Source organism: Camelus bactrianus, chromosome 22 (assembly GCF_048773025.1).
Source record: "Camelus bactrianus isolate YW-2024 breed Bactrian camel chromosome 22, ASM4877302v1, whole genome shotgun sequence".
NCBI lineage: Eukaryota > Metazoa > Chordata > Mammalia > Artiodactyla > Camelidae > Camelus > Camelus bactrianus.
In genome coordinates this window covers 7,164,054-7,184,714 of record NC_133560.1, presented here as the reverse complement: position 1 = coordinate 7,184,714, position 20,661 = coordinate 7,164,054, and the positions used below count along the sequence as shown (strand labels likewise).

At 51.4% G+C, this 20,661-nt stretch overlaps 1 protein-coding gene across 11 annotated transcripts; it reads left to right on the top strand.

Annotated features, from left to right (window-relative positions):
• Positions 1 to 5,275: 5,275 nt before the first annotated feature.
• Positions 5,276 to 19,821, top strand: RMND5B (required for meiotic nuclear division 5 homolog B). 11 transcript variants are annotated; one of them, XM_010946177.3, is made up of 12 exons: positions 5,276 to 5,615; positions 5,765 to 5,831; positions 6,365 to 6,486; positions 10,779 to 10,929; positions 14,097 to 14,242; positions 14,370 to 14,510; positions 16,305 to 16,405; positions 16,585 to 16,751; positions 17,542 to 17,707; positions 18,877 to 18,979; positions 19,071 to 19,225; positions 19,311 to 19,821. In XM_010946177.3, exons 4-12 carry the CDS (start codon positions 10,791 to 10,793, stop codon positions 19,372 to 19,374), a joined length of 1,182 nt encoding a protein of 393 aa, XP_010944479.1. In that variant the 5' UTR covers positions 5,276 to 5,615; positions 5,765 to 5,831; positions 6,365 to 6,486; positions 10,779 to 10,790; the 3' UTR covers positions 19,375 to 19,821. The 11 variants fall into 11 exon arrangements, 9 of the variants coding, with proteins under 9 accessions (XP_010944479.1, XP_045365989.1, XP_074206272.1 ...); XM_045510033.2 differs by lacking the exon at positions 5,765 to 5,831; XR_012501528.1 differs by lacking the exons at positions 5,276 to 5,615; positions 5,765 to 5,831 and having other exon boundaries at positions 6,217 to 6,486; positions 19,311 to 19,431; positions 19,624 to 19,821.
• The last annotated feature ends 840 nt before the right edge of the window (positions 19,822 to 20,661 follow it).

Here is a 20,661-nt window from a genome sequence, read left to right as displayed (position 1 = left end):
GGTGGGTATGTCTAAGGGGGTGTGTTTGGGGCTCCTGGGTTGGAGGCCAGGAGGGCTTCTTCCTAGCTTCTCCCTCTGTCCCATTCTTACCCATCAGCCCCAGCCCCTTTCTGCACTGGCCAGGCTTGACTGGAGCTGGTGGACAGACCCCTGGGCCTTGCTGAGACCCATCTGGGCCCACCTCTGAGCCGGGGTCCTCTGCCTGGGGAGGGAGGGAGGAACACCTGGGTTAGGTAAGCCTGTCCCCAGCAGGCCTTGATACTGATTTCACACACCCCTCCAAACCGACATTTCTGGGTCAATGACTCCTCTAGAGGGCTCTCCAGAGCCCAGTGCTGGCTGGAAGCCTGGTGCCCCCCCATGGCCTGGAGCTAGTCAGGCTGGGTACCCATGTGCCCCACAGTGGCCAGGGTCCACCTTTTGGTGTCCCAGCTCTGCAGAACAGCTCCCCACCCAGCAATTAGGAAGCTGGGCTGGCCAGTACAGCCACTGGGGAGTGGGTGGGCGGTACCAAAACTTGGCAGCTGTGCCAGAAACTAAGGCCAGGCCCAAAGGTAGGGGGAGGGCTCAGGAGAGCCGAAGCTGGGGCGTCTCAGGGAACCTGATCCTTGTTAGCTCATCCCTGCTGGGCAAACCAGTTCCCCGTCCCCATGTCCCCAAGCCGGCAGGGTGGCTCTGGGGCCAGCGGATCACAGGCACCACCACAGTGGCTACTGCTTGGGGCAGCCCCTTCCTCCTGCCCCTGGCAGCCCCTCAGCTCACCAGCCACCCTCAGCCACCCCCCACCCCCATGAGACTAGGCCCAAGTAGCCGATTCTCTCCTGTACTGAGGCAAGCTCCCTGCACTGGGCTCCCTGCCCTCGGCCCCTCCTGTTCTTAGCTCAGATAGTGTCATGCCCTCCAGTGGCTCCCTGGGCCCCTTAGCCTGTCACTGAAGCCTGCGACAGCCTGGCCTCCAGGGTCCCTGATAGTGGTGTCCCTCCTGATGCCAGCAGCCCTTTGGGCCTGTGTTCTCCAGGCAGGATGCCCTCATGGAGCTCAGATCTTGCCTCCTCCAGGAAGCCTTCCCTGAACTCACTCCCTGTCCAGGCAATCCCCTCATCCCTGTGTCTGCAGCCCCCATGTCTCTCCACCAGCTCTTTCTGTGCTGCTGGAATGGTCGGTCTGTCTCCACTGGGCTGCAGGCATGGCTGGGGCAGGGCCAGGTCTTCTGTTTTCATCCCCAGAGCCTGCTCTGGTTTGAGCCCAGAAGTCACGGTGACGGGGGTGGGGGGGGGCATTTGGAGCAAGAGGGACCAGACTCCTCCCCTGACTGGCATGGGTTCAAGTTGGGTGGGGGTGGGGTGGGAAGGTGGCAAAGGCTTCACCTCTGAGCCTTCATTCACCTTTTGTGCCACCTGGTCTGAAGCAGGTCTGTGCCAGGCACCGACTGGGGCGCCACAGCCAGTCGCCATTCACTGCACAGTGATGTACTGAGCCTCCCTCAGGGAGGAAGCCGAGGTGGCCAAGGCCTCCGCCCCCGTGGCCCTTCCTGGAGGGAGAGTGTGGGGGCGGGAGACATCACACACACACGTCCACAGTCGTGCCTGGGCCCCTCCGCGGCAGTGAGCCATCAGCAGAACATGGAGACGGCAGAGGGAGCCTCGGAGGGATGAGCGTGCATTTCTTTGAGACTGAGGGGCTGTGGTATTAGGAAACCATTTTCCAGAGAGGATGCAGGCCCCACAGTGATGATTCAGCTCACCTCACCTCACCCACCACTCTGGTGGGTGCGGGCCTAGCCCTCTGTATTGGATTCAGAAAAGAATAAGAATGTGTTGTTTCTTGCAACAAAAACAGACGTGGAATATGTCACGAGAGGTGAGGTTTGAGTGCCACGGGAGTCCAGAGGACAGCTGGCTCATACTCCAGGTGATGAGTAGGTTGGGGGGGTTATCCAAACTTTGGTCAGCCACTTCTGAGCTCTCTTTTTGACTATGCCTTCCTGTGTCCTGGGCTCCTGTGTCCTTCCTTATGCAGTCCGGTTCTAGCAAGAATCCTGCTAAGTTAGTTTAGCTAGAATCCCCCATCCTCCATATCCAATCACCCTCCATATCTACCCTGGTTCCTCAGCCTCCACCATCTCCCACGTGATGTCTGATCACTCTGGCCTGCCTTTACCGAGGATCTGTTTAGCCAGATCCCCCAACCCTGCCCTCTGAGGTTTCCCCTTAGTAATTTTCCATCTACTGATACCACCCCTCAACCCTGCTCCTTGGCTATAAATTCTACTTTTCTTTGTTGTATTTGCAGTTGAGCCCACTCTCTGGTCCCTACTATAAATCTCCATTCCAGTAGCCCCCCCACCCCGCCACGTTGAATAAAGGCTTCCTTACTCTTTAACAATTGTCATGATTTTTTTTTTTTTTCTTTAACTGAGGTAATCTCCGAGGAGGGGAAGTTGGGAGAGATTACCTCGGGAACAGGCTGGGATGTGGGTAACCCGAAATGGGCCGAGATTTGGTCACGGGAAAGCACGCGGTGGGTCTAGGGGAGGGTCCTGTCTGGAAAGGGGTGAGAGGAGGCAAGAAAGCTCCTGGACAGCCTGGTCAGCTGGCACAGGAGGACTTTACCTCCTGCAACTGAGTGGGTCCTTCAGGCAGCCAAGGGGAAGGGCCAGAACCAGGACCCGCTTTGTGTGTGACCTGTGCCGTCACCCAGGGCCCCACACTCAGAATGGCTTGAGACTTGGTGCAATGCTCGGCTGCCACCATCTTGAACTTAATGCTGTTTGAACAAGGATCCTTAAGGGGCAGAAGGTATAGCTCAGTGTATAGTGTGTGCTTAGCATGTAGGAGGTCCTGGGTTCAATCCTCAGTGCACTTAAAAAGTAAATAGGTAAATAAATCTAATTATTCTCTCCACCCAAGAAAAAAGGAATAAGGGGCTTTAGATTTTCATTTTGCTCAAGGAACTACAAATGATGTAGCCTCTCCTGGCCTGAACCAAAGCTTTGCAAGGAGGGGCTGGGACAGGGAGACAGGAGACTGGTTGGGAGCCACCTGGAGACTGGAAAGAAGAGCAAGGCCTGAGCCGGCACCTTGAACTCCACAGGCTGAGCCCTGATGCTCCAGGTTCCACACACCTGTCATTGCCCCCATCGCACCAGCTAGCACTGGAGGGTCCATCTTTTCCAAGCTTGGCCTTCCTCGATGTGCTCTGGGAGGCAAGGAAGGCTACATTTTCAGGAGAGCACCCTGGGGCCTGTCCTCTCTGTCAAGAACCAATCTTCCTTCCTTCCTTCTTTCCTTCCCTCCTCCTTTCTTCCTTCTTATCTTTTTATGTAGTGTGCTCTTTGTGTACTGGCCTCTCTGCCCCTTGCCATGTTTAAGGTATAATTTCCATACAGGAAAATTCACTGCTTTGATAGGACAGACAATTGTAAAGCCAACCCTACAGTCAACAAATAGAATAGCTCCATTGAGACAGGAGGCAAGGGGGCAGGGCACAACCATTAAAAGAAGGACACAGCCATTTGCACCAAGATGGCGGGAGATTCAACTCCCAGTAGACCTTGAGCTTCATTATATGCTCATTGTAATATATTAGCATGGGAAATAGTACTCCTGCAGGTGCCATGATAGTTCCAAGGCTGACTATAAAAGGCCAAAAAGTGGGCGGTGGCCCAGGTTCAGGGACTCCCAACCCCTTCCCCAAAGTAATTGGAATAATCCTCCCACTTATTAGCATACGAAGTTACGGAGCCCATAAAGCCTCGTGGCCACTTTTCCTTCTGAATGAGATGAACCTCACTCTCTCTATGGAGTATGCATCTCTCTGAGTAAGTCTACTTTTACTGAACTATGACTCGCTCTTGAATTCCTTCCTGCATGAAGCCATGGACTCTAACTTAATGGGGAACATCCCAGGGACTTGACCAAGACCTGGGACACAGCCATCCTCTTGCACCCCATTTCCCTGTATCTTCTTCATTCCCCCAAATTCCCCTGTGTCCCCTGTACTCACCCCTTCTATCCCACCCTCAGGCAACCGGTGAACTGCTTCCTTAATAACCCTGTGTTTGTTTTTCTTGTCCTTTTTGTGAGCAGAGTTTAATCCCACCATATATTAGAGCGTGTTACAAAGTAGAGAATAAAACACCATGACATTGTTGTAAAAATAAAACTATACACGTCAATGGAAAGAAGTAGATTTCATTCTGTGGGAAATCTTAATGTTATGATGACGAGCTTCAAAATGAGAGGGTAAGGGAAGATCATTTAATAAGCAGTTCTGGGACTACTGGACAAAAATGTAGGGGGAAAAATAGTCATACTTTGCACCACTCCCTGCAAAATAAAATGGACACACAGTGGGAATTAAACTTTAGAAATCAAATCCTATAAAACTAGCAGAAGCGGAAGTAGACCATTACTGAGTTAGTGGAGAACAGCTAAGTTCTGCTTTGAAGCCATGACCCTCCAACAAACTAAACCAAACCAAACCACACAGGCCCAACAAGGAAATGCTGACAAAATCCACAATGTAAGAAAACATGGTGCACTCTGCAAAGTAACAAAACTAGAGGTAAGAGCCACGGACTGAGGAAGACAATGACAGACAGAAGTGAAGGAGCCCCACGTGTGAGCTGGGCATTCTAAGTTCTTGCAGCTGCCAGGCTTTGCTCACAACCAGCGTGGCTGTGAGGCAGGCCAGGGCACCCCCAGAGGAAGTGGGGAAGCTGTGGAGTTGGCGAAAGCCTGTGAGGTCCTGCTGGCTTGGACGCAGTCTCAGCTTCCGACCTATGGCCCCAGGCAAGGTTCACTCAACCCTCCGCCCCCACGACTCCTGCCGGGGCCAAGACCACCCAGGCTCACGGTGCACAGACAGGCTTCTCCGGGATGCTCCGATGCCCCCGCGGGCTCCTCTTGGGGCTGTGGAGCGCCCTCTTTCTTGCGTGTTTCATCAGGTTTTGGAGCCGCGGTTTCCTCATTCAAGAGCGGAGGATATTGGCTACTTCAGACCATTTCTGTGCACCTACTGTGTTCCAAGCGCATAGTGTCGGGGATACAGCAATGATGAGTACAAAGTCCTGGCCCCAGAGGAGCTTTTATCCTGAAAGTGGGTAGTCGTGATGGGATTAGGGGCGGGAAGATAGAATAAACAAATAAACGCTCAGGATAATTTAAAGTCAAATGTTATAAAGAAAACACGACTGGGTTGTGCAAGTGCTGTACGGAAAACAAACCAAGATTGTGCAAGGGTGCTTTGTGGGTTTTGGGGAGGAGGCGTGCAGAGTGGGAAGGGAGAATGCCCTAAAAGGCTGCAGGAAGTCAGGGAAACAAGAGACCGAGTCTCTTGGACTGTTTCTTTGTTTGTTTTGTTTTGCTATTTTATTTATTTTTTCTCTTGGGCTGTTTCTAGTTCAAGTCCTTGAAGCCTGTAGAGGAAGTAGGGAGCGTCTCTGCCTCTTCCCTGCAGAGCAAGAGGGCCTGGGAGAATCGTGAATTCAGTCCTGGCTTGGGTTTGGGGTCACTGCCTCCTCTCTCCTCCTTCCTAACCCTTACCCTTCCTCCTTAGGACAGTTGGGCCACCCGTCTCCCCCAGCACTCCGTAAGGATGGCGACTAACGGAAGGTAGGAGGGTAGGGGCTGGGTCCCTCTGAGCAGAATTTGAATCTCCTGTTGAATGCCCAGTGCATTATGTATGGGCTTAGGGGAGCAGCAGGGCTAGGGCAGAAAAAAGGGACTTTTCTTTTAAACATCACTCGATGTTTCCCAAACAGCATCAAGGAACCATCGAGGGAAAGCCCCACTGCTTGACCCCTCACGAGCCTCGTGTCGTTCCTTAAGGTCTTTACTTTGAGTGAAGGTGGAGGGCGGGAGCGGGGGAGGCACAGGGCTTCTGGACGCCGAGCCGCCGCGCGCACCCCCGCTGGCCAGCCAGTAGGACGCCCCCATTCCTTCCCGCCGCCCCGGGAGCCCCGGGCGGGCCGACAGCCTCGGGCGCCCGGGGGAGCCCCGGCGCAGCGCCCGGACGGCGGGAGCGGTGGCGGGCGGAAGCTGCCGGGATGCTGCGGGCGACTCCACTCCTGGCGCGCGGGAGGGGGAGGCTCGGCCAACCCTCCGCGAGACAGCGAGTGGGAGAGTCCGAGCCGCCGAGCAACCGCCGCGGCTTCCGGTTCCGAGGACGGCGGCGCCGGAAGCCGGGGCCCGGGGGCGGGGCCAGGTGGGAGCCGGCGGGCGCGGCCCGAGGGCGGGGCGCTGGGCGGGCGGCACCGGCGCGCTGGGCGGCTCCTTCGCCGGGCTGCCGGGCGCCGGCTTGCCTCCGAAGTCCTGCGAGTGAGCCCCCCGACCAGTCCTCCCTTGGGCTCGTTTTCTCTCAGACGTCTGGCCGGGCCGCGAGTTGGACCCCCGCAGACTCACAGGACTCACGAGGAACCGCCCGTGCGGTGGGAGTCGCTGGAGCTCAGACGTCCCATCCCAGTGCGACCTGGCCCGGTCCGAGGTAACTCCTTGTGGACGTGGGAGCCAGGCAGGGCAGTCCACTTAGGTCTTTTGAAGGATGAGTAGGAGTTTGCCAGTTATTTGCACGTTAATGCAGTTATAACTCCCAGTAGGGACTGCAGTCCATGAAGAGTGGTGGGCTTTTTACTCCTTCCAGTTTTGGTTAATGACAAAAGAAGGATTTGAAACTTGAAGTAAAGATGCGAAATGAAGAAAAGGAACAGAGTGATATAATATAGTGACGGTGACGGGTGTGGGGTAGGGCGGAGGGGTCAGCGTTAGATACTGTGGTCTAGGAGAGCATCTCTGAAGAAACGACGTTTGCATTTGAGACCCTAATAAGGAGCTGGCCATGGGGAAATCTGGGAGCAGTGTGTTCCAGGTAGAGGGAACAGCCAGTGCAAAAGCCCTGAGGTAGAAATAAACTTATGTTCAAGAAATAGAAAGAAGGCTAGTGTGGTTGGAATATGACTATTAAGGTAGTGGTAGGTGATGAGGTTGAAGAGGTGATTGGGAGTTGACTCACGTAGAGCCTTGTAAGCCATTACAAGAAAGGGGAATTTTATTCTAAGTACAATGGAAATCTTTTGGGTTTTGAGCAGAGGAGTGATGTGTAAGGTGAAAAATGGATAGAGGCTCGGGGTGCAAAAAATTGTGTTGGGTCATTGGAGGTTGTCCAGTTCTGTGTCAAGCAAAAGGGACCTTTCTATAATTTGCACAAAGTTCCCTTCTTCCCCCTGGCTCCAGAAAGGATGCTGAAGACTGGGGACAACACCCCTATGTATGCCTTGGTGGGGATTTTAATATTACACTCATGTCTCTTCCTGCCCAACCCTGGCAGGTTTGAGCTCAGTCCTCCTGGTCCAAGGGTTAGGAAATGGATGCACCCACCGTGGACCAAATGCTGGGCTGGGCACTGAGGGGAGAGAGGATGAGATTGGACTCCAGCCCTGAGCAGCTCACACTCATGGGAGGAGACAGATGTGTGAGTAGGCAGTTACTGTGCCGCAGTGCTGAGAACTCAGATGTGTGTGGTACGGCAGCCTCGACAGAGGTTTGGTTTGTGAAGCAGAGGAGATTTCATTGAGAGCTTCGTGGGGGAGCTGACGATTAAACTGCATCTTGTGTTCTCCTTGCAGAGAAGAGTGGAGGGCACGCTAGACCCAGGAACAGCTTGTGCCGAGGAAGCGAATGTACAGTTGCAAAGGGCTCATATGTCAAACCATGGCAGTGATGAGTGAAGGGGGTGACAGGATCTGATGTGTTGTTTTGGAGTGATCACCCTGGTAGATAATTTCTGTCCATGTGACACCTTGGGGAGGAGAGCTTAGGACAATGGAAATGAAATTACACTGGATTAATCCTGAAGACAAACTCACACACTCATTCATCCTTGTGCCTGGTGAGGATGACCGACTGTGATTAAGGCAGAGCGGCTCACCCTGTACGCACTGAATTGGCCTCCTGGGCTTTTCAGATGGAATACCTGAAAGCAGTTCTGTTTTCCCATCTCATTTATTTTATTTAAAAATATTTTATTGAGGTGATCACACTTTCCTGGTACATTTAAATGATTCAAAGGGCAGGCCTTTTTTTTTTTTTTCTCCTTTGCATTTACTTGCATATTCCCTTTTATCCTCAGTCCTCTCTCCCCTACTCCAGCACCCCCACCCCTCGTAGTAAACCACTCTAATGTCTTTGGTACACAGCCTTTTATTTGCATGTATATATATATTTTTTAAGTGGAAGTACTGGGGCTTGAACCCAGGACTTCATGCATGGTAAACATGCACTTTACCACTGAGCTTTTCCCACCCGCTGTATGCATATGCATGTATTTTTAAGCTACGTAAATGGTATTCTGCCTGGTCTTCATTTTGTTTTGTCTTTTCCCTTCAGTGCCATGTTTTGGATCTTACTGATGTTGCTGTGGGTGTATCTGGAACATGGTTTCTCAGTTCTACCCAGGTTTCCATAGATGCATCCCCTACATTTTTACTTCCTGACTTAACCACTTCCCCCTGTGATGAGGCCCCTATGCTGTGTCCAACTCGCTACTGCAACACACAGCACTGGGATGAAAAATCTTGTACCCACCTCCTTCCTCAGCTTTTTAACATAATTTCAAAATGCTGACTTGGGCTTCCCTTTGATAGTCCTGGTGTTGGTGTCTGACAGGGCCAGACTTTTGACCGTGGTGAGGTCCTGACCTTTTTTGAGCTGTGATTATTTTGGGTAAATTACATTCTTTTGTGCTGCCGTCTTTCCCAGTTGATCATCTCACAGGCTCTGTGGTTACTTTCCTGTTTCTTGTTGTCCTTAATTGTTGCTCTACACTCACTCCAACCATAAATACTGGCTGCTTTCCTTCGTGGTGAGGTGGTGGCCTGCTAGGCTGGTCCAGAGAGTACTGTGATGCGAAGTGTTTCAGAAAAGTGCCCTTGAGCCTGGAGCCTGACTGCCTAGCTTCGGTTCCAGGTCCTCCACTTTCCAGCTGCGTGACCTTGGGCAATTTATTTAATCTTTCTGAGTTTTATTTTCTCGTCTGTAAAGTGGGTCTAGTAATTGTACCTACCTCATAGTGTTTTTATAAGAATTAAGTAAATTAGTTGATGCGTGCCAAGTCAATAGAACAGTTCCTGTCGCATAATAAGCCCTTATGAAATATTAACTAATAATAGCAATAATAATAATAACTATATTATTATTTCTGATAGGTGTCCCTGTTATATTTTGCCCATAATGGCTCATATGCATTATAGGGTATTTCCTCAGGGGGCATGAAGAGGGGGCAAGTCTTCTAGACACCATGATTACAAATTCTAGCGTGACAGCATCGATTATAAGGAGAGAGGTCGTAAACACATCTCAAGGCCCTGTCTGATAAGGAGGCAGTGGCTACGGGCTGGGCCGAAATGATGAGGTCAGGCCTGACGGTGCTTGGGGGAATGGGGAGAGAGTCTGGAGAAACTGGGAGAATCCCGGTGGTCACTTTGGACACAGGATTCTCTTTGTGATGTTACTCTGAACCCTTCTTTGAGAGAATGAACAGCTGGCTGGATTTGAACGTTTGAGGGGACATCGGACAGAGCCTCTCACTTCAGATCCTGTCTTAGATGGAAGGATGGGGCATGAAATCAACTCTGTCCCCAGCATTCTGAGGATTGTCCATGTGTTCAGTGCAGAAGGCTGCTCTGAAATGGAGGGGAGCAGTGGCCCGGGATGGAGGGGACCTAGGCATGGGACCTCAGTGGTGGGAAGGCTGGGACAAGAGAAGTGAACTTTAAACAGTAAAATGAAGAGGGAAGGTTGTGTTACAGCAAGAGATGTTCTAGTCTGGTGGGAGAGGCAGGCCTCGGCCAGATCATTACCCAGTGATCAGAACTGAAACAGAAGGTTGCTAGGCGAGAGTGGAGGGAGCCAGGCGGGAGCAGGCTGGGGACAGCGGCGGGAGATGACCTCTGAGCTGCCTCGCAAAGGATGAGCTGGCTTCTCAAGTGGTCAGGGAGCGGCGGGACAGTGGGGAGCATACCAAGGCACGGAGCTGTGAGGGAGCAGAGGTTCCTGCTGGCAGAACACAAGCCGCCCGTCTGAGCGGCTGAGGCGGGAGTGGTGGGTGAGGCCGGTCAGGCCACTGCCATCAGCCTTGGTCCCTCAGACTGCGCTTTCAAACATCAGCCATTCGAGGACTGCCTTCACGGCTTCTCTCTCCGTCGTGTGTGGAAAACCAGGTCCACTCGCTGAGGAGAAGGTGGCCCTAGTGAACGTGTGAAAGCACGTGACATACGATCGCACAGAGAGTACTGCTCGCTGAAGGCTCTGCAAGGCCTGCCCTCTCTTCTGATTAAAAGGAGAGGGGAAAAAGTAAATAAATAAAAATAAAAAGAGAGGAACAAGGATTCTAATGAAAAGAGTTGAGAGTGGGGTATAGCTCATTGGTAGAGTGTGTGCTTAGCATACGTGAAGTCTGGGGTTCAATCCCCAGTGCCTCCAGTAAATAAATAAACAAACAAACCTAACTACCTCCTACCCCCCCAAAAAACAAAACAAAACAAATTAAAAAGAACTGAAAACAGTAATTTTCTCACCATGATTCAAAAAACCCCTGTCCTCACACCTGCCTGCACCCTGCGATGGGCACCCTGGGGTGATGGCACGGGTATGTTAGGCTGGGAATTTCTGAGCATTGAGATACGATATGGGAATAGTGAGGGGGATCTGGGAGCCCTTGTCACCATGTCCCTCTGGCCCAGATGGGGCCTGATGCAGTGGACACCCTACCTGTGCCCCCAGGCAGAGGCCGCCATGGAGCAGTGCGCGAGTGTGGAGAGAGAGGTGGACAAGGTCCTACAGAAGTTCCTGACCTACGGGCAGCACTGTGAGCAGAGCCTGGAGGAGCTGCTGCACCACGTAGGCCAGCTACGGGCTGAGCTGGCCAGCGCAGGTGGGTGTCCCTGCACGAGAGCCCCGCACCTGCCTCCCTCAGGGCCCCGGGGACCCCCAGGCTACTTGGTGCCAGGGTTCTGGAAGGATGATGGTTAGGACATTGACACATGGGTCCCTAGGCCTCCTTGAAAGAGGATAATGGAAGTGTCTGAACTATTTCCAAAAAGCCCATCAGAAATTATTCATCTACCTGAGATTATTTTCATGTATACTTTGTTTTCAATTTGCTTTTCTATTTTGAGTTTTTAAGACATTTTAAGATAATTTTGCATTTACAGAAAAGTTCCAAGATTAGTGTAAAGAGCTCGCATCGATACCCTTCGCCCAGGTCCGCCCACTGCTAGTCCGTCGCCACATTTGCTTTATTAGTTCTCTTGCATATTCTTAATTCTTTTTAAACCATTAGGAAGTACATACTCCTTTGTCCCTAAACCTTTGGTGTGGCTTTCCTAAGATCAAAGGCATTCTTTTACATAAGCACAGTATAATTATTAAAATAAGAAGTTAAACATTAGTATAATACTATGACCTAATACATCTAGCTCATATTTTAATTTGCCAATATCCAGTAATTTTCATAAAACATTTTAATTTTATTTCCCAGTCCAGGATCCAATCCAAGATCAAGTACTGCATTTAGTTTTTCATGTCTAATCTTTAGTTTTTTCAGTCTGGGACATTTTCTCTGCCTGCCTTTGTCTTTCATGACATCGACATTTTTGGAAACATTAAGGCCATGATTTTGCAGAATGGCTCTCGGTTTGGACTTGTTTGCTGTTTTCTCATCATTTTTTCATTTGGGGCAGGAGTCCTTCAGAACTGATGTGTTTCTCAGTGCATCACACCAGGAGGTACAAGGTATCAATTTGTTGCATTACTGGTAGTGTTAAGTTTGGTTACTTGGTTATGATGGTGTCTGTCAGGTTCCGGTGCCCTAAAGTTAATAGTTTTTTCTTTAGAGTTAATTCGTAAGTAATTTGTGGGGAGGTACTTTGAGATTATAAATTTCCTGTGCTTTATCAAACTTCAGCCCACAATTTTAGCATCCATTAATTCTTGCCTGAATTAAGCATTACAAAGTAAGTTGCAATATCAGTGATTTTTCCTGCTCTGTCATTCCCTATACATTTATTAGTTGTCATTCAACTGTAAGAAAGAAGCTTTCAAGAAGGGAGGGTGTAGCTCATTGGTAGAGTGCGTGCTTAGTATGCGGGAGGTCCTGGGTTCAGTCTCCAGTACCTCCATTAAAAAAAAATTTAATAAATAAATCTAATTATTTCCTCCCCTCTTAAAAAGAAAAAAGCTTTCCCATCTCCCTTATTTATGTATTTATGTATATATGTATTTATTTTTTCAAGTTCATGCTCATAAATTCTTATTTTATTCAGTGGGTTATACTGCATTACTATTATTATTTATTTTGATGATCAAATTGGCTTAGATTTGACCAGAGGTAACCCCTGGTTCTTATATCCTTTATTTTTTAACTGAGCTATAATTCACATTAAAATTTACCTAGATTTTTAGAAAACAAACAAAAACAAAAAACAGGAAAAGAGAACAATAAAATAAAATTCACTGTTTTCAAGTGTACAGTTTAGTGGTTTGTAGTATATTTACATAATTGTACGGTCATTACCACTCACTAATTTCAGAACATACTCATCACTCCAAAAACAAACCCTGCCCATTAATAATCACTCCATTTCTCCTTCTCCCTCAGCCCCTGGCAACCGCTAACCTGCTTCCTCCTGATGGACTTACCTATTCTGGACACTTCCTACAAATGGAGTCATACAACATGTGGTCTTTTATGTTCTTTCACTCCGCAGGTTCTCAAAGTTCATCCCTGTTGAATCGTTACTTCATTCTTTTTTATGTGCTGGGTCTTATGGTACCTCTCTGTTCGACTTCTTGAGGAACTGGCAAACTATTTTTCAGAGTAGCTGCAACATTTCACATGCCCACCAGCAATGTGTGAGTTCCAGTTTCCCCACATCCTCGCCAACACTTGTTATTACCTGTCTTTTTGATGATGGCCATCCTAGTAGGAGTAGGTGGGTGGCCCAGCTACCTCCTCTTGTTTGTATTTGTCAGGACTCATTCAGTTACAAGTGACAGAAGCCCAGCCCACATAGCTTAAATAACAGACAAACAAAAGGGAGGGGGTGCTGGGTTTATAGACTCAGGTGACTGATAGGTCCAGCCCAGCTGGGTCTAGGTGCTCAGGTGATACCTTCAATCTACACTGGCTTCCTTCTCAGAGCAGTGGTCCCCTGAGGTGGCCATGGTGCTCCGGCAGCCTCAGTTTGTTTAATAACCTGGCAGAATGCGTCTGTCTCCCAGGGCTTCTGATCTTGGAGCTGAGATGCTCCCTGGCCCTCTTGGCTCACATTCCCTTCCTTGTGTCATGTTTCCTTCCCTGAACTGAGGTTCTGCCATCTAAAGAAGGGGCGTAGATGCTGGGCTGGAAGGAACGACTCCATTCCCTGTCTGCCCTCCTCTGTTCCAAGTCTCACATGCTCTTGGTGGTTGGTGTGGCTCCAACCCAGCCAGAAAGCTGGAAATCACTGTGACCCTGGAATCCAGAGCCAGAAGTGTCCCTGAGCTTCCCTGGAGACCATGGCCTGCCTGGTGTCCTCTGGGCAACTAAGGGCATTAACAAGTGGACAGCGCTTTATGGTTCAGAGCCTTCCCGCATGGCATCTCCCTCAAGATAAGGAGCCATCTGCTGTGGTGGTGAGGCATGCGGGCTTCAGATCTCTCACTGCTGTGAGATCTGGCGAGTTACTTCCTCGGCTTCCTCAGCTATAGGACGGGATCCTGAGAGTGCCCCCTGCAGAGCATGATGGTGAGGACTGAATGAGCCAAAACAAAGTACCTAAGTGCCATATCATCTTCATTCACAGCAACCTACAAGGCTGGTGCTCTCACCCCTGTTTTGCAGATGAGGAAATGAAGACTCCAAGAGATGAACCGGCTTGTCCCACTTGACCAATTCCAAGTCATGCAGTTAAAAAGTGGCAGGAACAGGAGGAGAAGCTGAGTCTTTCAGTCTGCAGTTCAGGGCTCCTTCCTGGGCCTCCGTGCTGACATTTAGAATAAGGAGGCCGGGACAAGGTCTGCTCCTCTGGGTCCCAACTCATTGCCAGTGTTTCTCTGCAGCCCTCCAGGGGACCCCTCTCTCAGCCACCCTCTCCCTGGTGATGTCCCAGTGCTGCCAGAAGATAAAAGACACCGTGCAGAAACTGGCTTCGGACCACAAGGACATTCACAGCAGTGTCTCCCGAGTGGGCAAAGCCATTGACAGGGTGAGCAGGTGGGCGGCCCCAGCCCGGGGGCGGGAGTACCTGCCACTGGTGCGCAGCGAGCTCCCCAGGAAGCCAGAGCGAGAAGTGCGAGCCTGAGTCACAGCGCCCTGTTTCTCGTCCTCGTCAGAACTTTGACTCTGAGATTTGCGGTGTAGTCTCCGATGCGGTGTGGGACTCGCGGGAGAAGCAGCAGCAGATCCTGCAGATGGCCATCGTGGAGCACCTGTACCAGCAGGGCATGCTCAGTGTCGCCGAGGAGCTGTGCCAGGTAACGGGCCGGCTGGGGAGCGCTGGCTCTCCGCTTGGTGGTTTTCTTTACATTAGGTCCCTGTTACTCTTTTTTATTTTTATTTTTTGTGTCCACACAAGTCAGTTTGTTTACATGACTCAGATACGTGCATCGTCAGTCTCTGAGTCTGATAGGTGTACGTGTTCTCAGAGACCCGTCTCCAGTGGGCGGGAGGCCCCGCAGGGCACCCTCGCGTCTGGACTGCGCACGGGAAGTCCAGGTTCCCTTCGAGGCCTCTCCTTCACTTTGCTTCCATTGTAGACCAGCCCCTTTCTGTTGATGCCTTCTTTCTTTAAATGAGTTAATATCTATTTTTAAAATTTTATTTAATCTATTTAAACTAAAAAACTCAAAACAGTTTACCGTTTTCTCCCACTCCCTACCCTCTGCCTCTGGAAGCCACCAATCTGTTCTCTGCATGTATGCTCTTGGCTTTTTTAGAAAATTTTTTAGGTTCCACATATAAGTGAGATGATATGGTATTTGTCTGTCTCAGCTGACGTATTTCACTCAGCATAATGCCCTTGAGCTCCATCCGTGTTATCACAAATGACAGGATGTCCTTTTTTTAATGGCTGAATATTATATCGTATGTCTATATATATATATCACATTTTCATTATTTATCTGTCGATGGACACTTAGGTTGTTTCCTCATCTGGGCTATTGTAAATAACGCTGCAATGAACATGGGGGTTCTTTGGATAAACACCCAGAAGTGGGATTGCTGGATCGTATGGTAGCTCTCTTGTTCATTTTTTGAGGAACCTCCATACTGTTATCCACAGTGGCTGCAGTAATTTATACTCCCATCAGAGGTGAATGAGGATTCCCTTTTCTCCACATCCTTACCAACGCTTGTTCTTTCTTGTCTTTCTGGGAACAGCCATTCTGACAGGTGTGAGGTGGTGTCTCACTGTGGTGTTGGTTTGCCTTGCCCTGATGATTACTGACGTAGAGCATCTGTTCATGTGCCCGTTGGCCATTTTGTTGCCGCCTTTGGAAAAATATCTATTCAGATCTCCTGTCCATTTAAAAAATCAGATTGCTTATTTTTTTTGCTATTGAGTTATATGAGTTCTTTATATATTTTGGATATTAGCCCCTTATCAGATGTGTAATTTGCAAATATTTTCTTCCATTCAGTAGGTCACCTTTTCATCTTGTTGATGGTTTCCTTTGTTGTGCAGAAGCTTTAAATTTAATTTGACGTTGTCCTACTTGTTTGTTTTTGCTTTTGTGGCTTCTTTAAATAAATCTATTTTAGAAATCAGTGTCTTTGACATAAATAGAAAGTGGCTATAAAAATATTACAATGAAAAGTGAAGTTATTAATTTCTAGCTAGAGTTGATTGCCAGGCAGGTTCTGAGTGCCTGACAATCCCTTTCTTAAAAAGGAAGATGAGTAAAATGGCAGAGTAGCCTTGTTAGGGTTAGAGACGCACTAGCAGTGGAAGTAAAGGGTACCTTCCCTGAATGTAATGAGGATTGAAAAGGAATAATTTTCTCTCCATGCTACTCAGTATGGGTGCCCAGTACCCCACAGGTGGGGTGGGATTTGTATCTGCCCTCCAGGAGGCCAGCATGCAGCTGTCAGCCTCCCAGAACTGTGGTGGAAATGAGGGGTCCAAGTGGCTGGCAGGAGGCTGTGGCTTCTCTTGCAAAACCTGGCCCTCACTAGCCTGTCTTTTGTGGATAAGGTTTTATTAGGTGCAGAGCAGATAGTTTTGGAAACACTGTGCTCCAGGGGTGGATTGCTCTCTCTCCCTGCAGGAATCAACGCTGAATGTGGACTTGGATTTCAAGCAGCCTTTCCTGGAGTTGAATCGAATCCTGGAAGCTCTGCACGAACAAGACCTGGGGCCAGCACTGGAGTAAGTTGGCCCCTGGGGAGTCTGCGGGGGCAGGGCTTGTCTGTGTTCTTCACCTCACCCGCGGTACATGACGTGCCCCCCTCCCGTCTCAGGGGCCTCACGTAGGCTTCTGAAGGCTCTGCGGGGGCCCTTTCCCTTGCGCCACCGGCTCCACGCTCGCTTGGCCCCTTCCTCCCCAGGTGGGCCATCTCCCACAGGCAGCGCCTGCTCGAGCTCAACAGCTCCCTGGAGTTCAAGCTGCACCGACTGCACTTCATCCGCCTCCTGGCAGGCGGCCCCGAGAAGCAGCTGGAGGCCCTCAGCTACGCCCGGCACTTCCAGCCCTTTGCTCGGCTGCACCAGCGGGGTGTGTGTCCCGGGTGCCGGGGTGGGCACGGCTGGGCTCTGGCCGGGGGTCAGCATGTGCAGGATTGCCCGTCCCTGCCCCACGTGGGGCCCCGGCGCCTCCATCTCCCAGGTGAACTCCAGACTCAAGGCCCTTCCTTGCCTGCCTCTGATGCACCCTCCTAGCTTCATCTCACACCGCCTCAGGGGTGCCCCTGCCCTGCGCCACACACACCCCACCCAGAGCGCACCGCCACCCACTGGCCCCCACACCAGGACTTCCAGACCCCAGCGGTTTTAGCCTCACTTTCCAGATGTCCACAGTTAGTAGCCCCCCGACTGCCAGTAACTGTTCCTTTAGCTCCACTCACGCTTATTACTTCACGTTTTACTTAGAAATGAACACCAGCAACGTTACGGAATCTTAGCTAGCTGCTGCTGCCTCCTGAAGGCTTTTTAAAAAGGAAGGTTAGCTAGTGTTTGGAGAATAGAGATGTGAGCACCAACCTGAGACGGCGCCTGGATGTGACTGGAAGGGTGGGAAGAGAACTGAAGCCCCTCCCTACCTGCTGCACGTGGTCACGCCTGCCCCGCCCCACAGAAGCAGCCCAGAGGCCCCACCTCAGCACTGGATTTTAGAGAAAACCGGTTTTGCTGGAGGGCATTTTAATCCCTGCTTGGCCGGGTCACCGGCCTGGGAGCCACAGGGCTCAGCCTGCTCCCCCTGCTGCCCCCACAGCCCTGCCCCCGCCCTGGGGCTGGATGCAGAGTCCTGGGGAGAGGCTGCGCCCTGACATCCCCTTGCCTCCTAGAGATCCAGGTGATGATGGGCAGTCTGGTGTACCTGCGGCTGGGCTTGGAGAAGTCCCCCTACTGCCACCTCCTGGACAGCAGCCACTGGGCCGAGATCTGCGAGACCTTTACGCGCGATGCTTGTTCCCTGCTGGGGCTTTCCGTGGAGTCCCCCCTCAGCGTCAGGTACAGCTGGCCCTGGGGGCACAGCCCCAGTGGGAGGGTTTCGAGGGAAACCCAGTTTGCCAAGGCCACATCGAGGGATGGTGCTCCTACCTAAAATGGCTGTCTCAGTCATTCTCCCAGGGAGGAATTACCTTTGTTTGTACAGTTGGAGAAACTGAGATTAGGAGAGCTGTGGCCCGAGGTCACCACAAGGTCAGCAGCAGGGTCAAGTTTCCCATTTTGTAAGATCTCTTGAACAAGGTCTGTGTCTCCCGCACCTCACCCCTGGATTGTCACAGCCCAGCCCTCTTACCAGCTCATCTCTCAAAGCCATTTCCCCTCAGGGAGACCTGAGAGTGGCTGAGTCACGTATGCTGAGAGCTTTCCTTTGGAAGGGTTCCTTTACAGTGACATTCTTTTCAGGGCTTCACACAAACCTGGGAGTTAGAGGTACTGCTGTCCTCGTCTTCCACGAGCAGACAGGCTCCTGGGGCCTCACAGGGAATAAGGGTCACCTGGACGCGGCCCCGCCGCACCCCACACCACGGCGGTGCATTTATTTAGCCTGGCTGTGGGGTCTCACGCCATGCTCCAGCGTGGTGGCCTCCACCCTCCAATTTGTTACGACGGACTCGGGTTATAGAACAGTCTTCCCAGCAGGAGCATCACCGGCCCCTCAGACAGGACGGGTCTGTGCTGCGTGACCACCCTGTGCATAGTAGGTATTTGGTACCCAAGGCTGCAACCAGTCGGCTCCCCACTCCCACTCCATCGTTGTCAGAACTGAATCCACTTCCCCCATTTCTAAGCACCCTGGTTGATAGCCAGTGGCAGAGGTGCACTGTGACAGCAGAGGGGTAGACAGGCAGGATGGGGTCCTTTCAAACTCATCACTGCCCCTGTCACAGCCAGGACTTAGCAGTGGCTTAGGTGAGCAGATGTCTGCCCCCGGATGCTCCTTTTGTCTTTCCTGTAAGTTCTCAAAATTTGGGGTGCATTAGAATGACTCTCTAGAGTTCGACACACAACCACATTTTATGAGTGACCTGAGATTTTTAAGGACCAATTTGATCATGTGCCACTTTGGAACCCTGTCCTGAGTCATGTCCCGACGACAGTGTGCTGGTCCTTTTGTCTTGTCTGCTGGGTTCTTGGCGAGGTCACTCCAGCCCCTACTCTTTGTCCTGCAGCTTTGCCTCTGGCTGTGTGGCGCTGCCTGTGCTGATGAACATCAAAGCTGTGATCGAGCAGAGGCAGTGCACCGGGGTCTGGAGTCACAAGGACGAGTTACCGGTGAGGCCTGGCAGGGGGAGGTGCGGCGGAAGGCGCAGGGGAGGACAGCCGCCGCAGGAAGTGGGACTCACTGCTCTGCTGGCCTCCCCAGATTGAGATCGAACTAGGCATGAAGTGCTGGTACCACTCAGTGTTTGCGTGCCCCATCCTCCGCCAGCAGACGTCGGATTCCAACCCTCCCATCAAGCTCATCTGTGGCCATGTTATCTCCCGAGATGCACTCAACAAGCTCATTAACGGAGGAAAGTAAGTTCCCCGTGCGCTGTTCCACCTTGGCTTGACTGGTCTGCTGGCCAGCCCCGAGACGTTCTTGCTTCTCCTCCCCTTGTAGGCTGAAGTGTCCCTACTGTCCCATGGAGCAGAACCCCGCAGATGGCAAACGCATCATATTCTGATTCCTGCCTGAACTTTGCCGAAAGAGATTTTTCATCCAAGAGCCTCGGCCTGTCTCGGTAGGGGTGGTTGGCTTCCATGGACTGTGGTTCATTTCAGAGCAACTGGCTGAGGAGTGCCACCATGGGCAGGGGCCAAGGTGGGAGGTGAAGCATCCTGCACTGGGCAGCTGGCTCCGTGGCTCTGAGGGCAGGGAGACGCTGGCCTCTATACCGTGCTGTCTCTCCCTGTTTATTTTTGCTGCTTAGTAGCAACCGACAGAGGAGCAGAGGGCTTGGCCAGCACAGCGGACGTCTCCCATCCCTGCGCTCAGCCGGGTCTGTGACCGCCACGCCAGTTCCAGCCTCACAGCTGCGTGTCCACATCCCACTGTAAATAGTCCACGTTACAACCCGATGCCTTCGTTTTATAACTGAACAAATATATTCACAGGCCTCCTTCCTGCGCCACCCTTTAGCTTTACTGATGAAGCATTACTACGTGCCCACGGCACACAGGCACCGGGCGTGGCCTGGCTGCTGCTGTCGGTGGGAGCATGGTAGCCACACAGCTCAGTCAGAAAGAACCCAACCTGCATCTCTGATTGGGAGAAAAAGCTGGGAGATGTCAGGCTCTGGGCAAGGCGCGTTTACATATGCATATATGAAGTCTCATTACCTTCTCAGTAGGAATGAGTCTGAGGGGGATGCAGGAAGATGAAATGACTTGCCCAGAAGGGCTCACAGCTTATCAGAGAGCTTAGAGTTTTAAACCAGATCCAACCCTCGAGCCCAAGATCTTTCCAGTTTTTTCCCAGGGCGCCTGAAGCTTGGTTGCTAGGTGTACTGAGTCCTGCGTGGGGCCTTTGAGAGCAGGAAGGCACCATAAATCTAAAATGTTTAAGGGATTACATTACTGGGGCCATTATGCCAGGCAGGAGGGATGGCCTGGGGTTTTGCATTTTGCTTCATATACCTATTTAAAATTTACTGTGGGTGGGTAAATTGCTTCTGTCAGCTTCCCAGTGGCATTTAAGGCTCCTGGGGAAAAAAAGAAGAGGAACTGGGGTGTCCCTGACAAGGGCTACCGGCCTCCGTGCAGTGGGGTCTGCACTCAGCTGCTTTACCCTGCAGCTCCCACCTACTCTGCAAGCGGGCGTGGAAAGCTCGGGGGTGGGCAGCGGAGTCTGCTCAGCTGGAGTCTAGCACCAGCCCTGACAGCCAGGCATTGGCACTGAACATTCCTGAAGGGCTCAGGTTCTCCAGTGAGAAAGCCTGCTTCTGCTCCTTCCTGCCCACCAACTCCTTGGC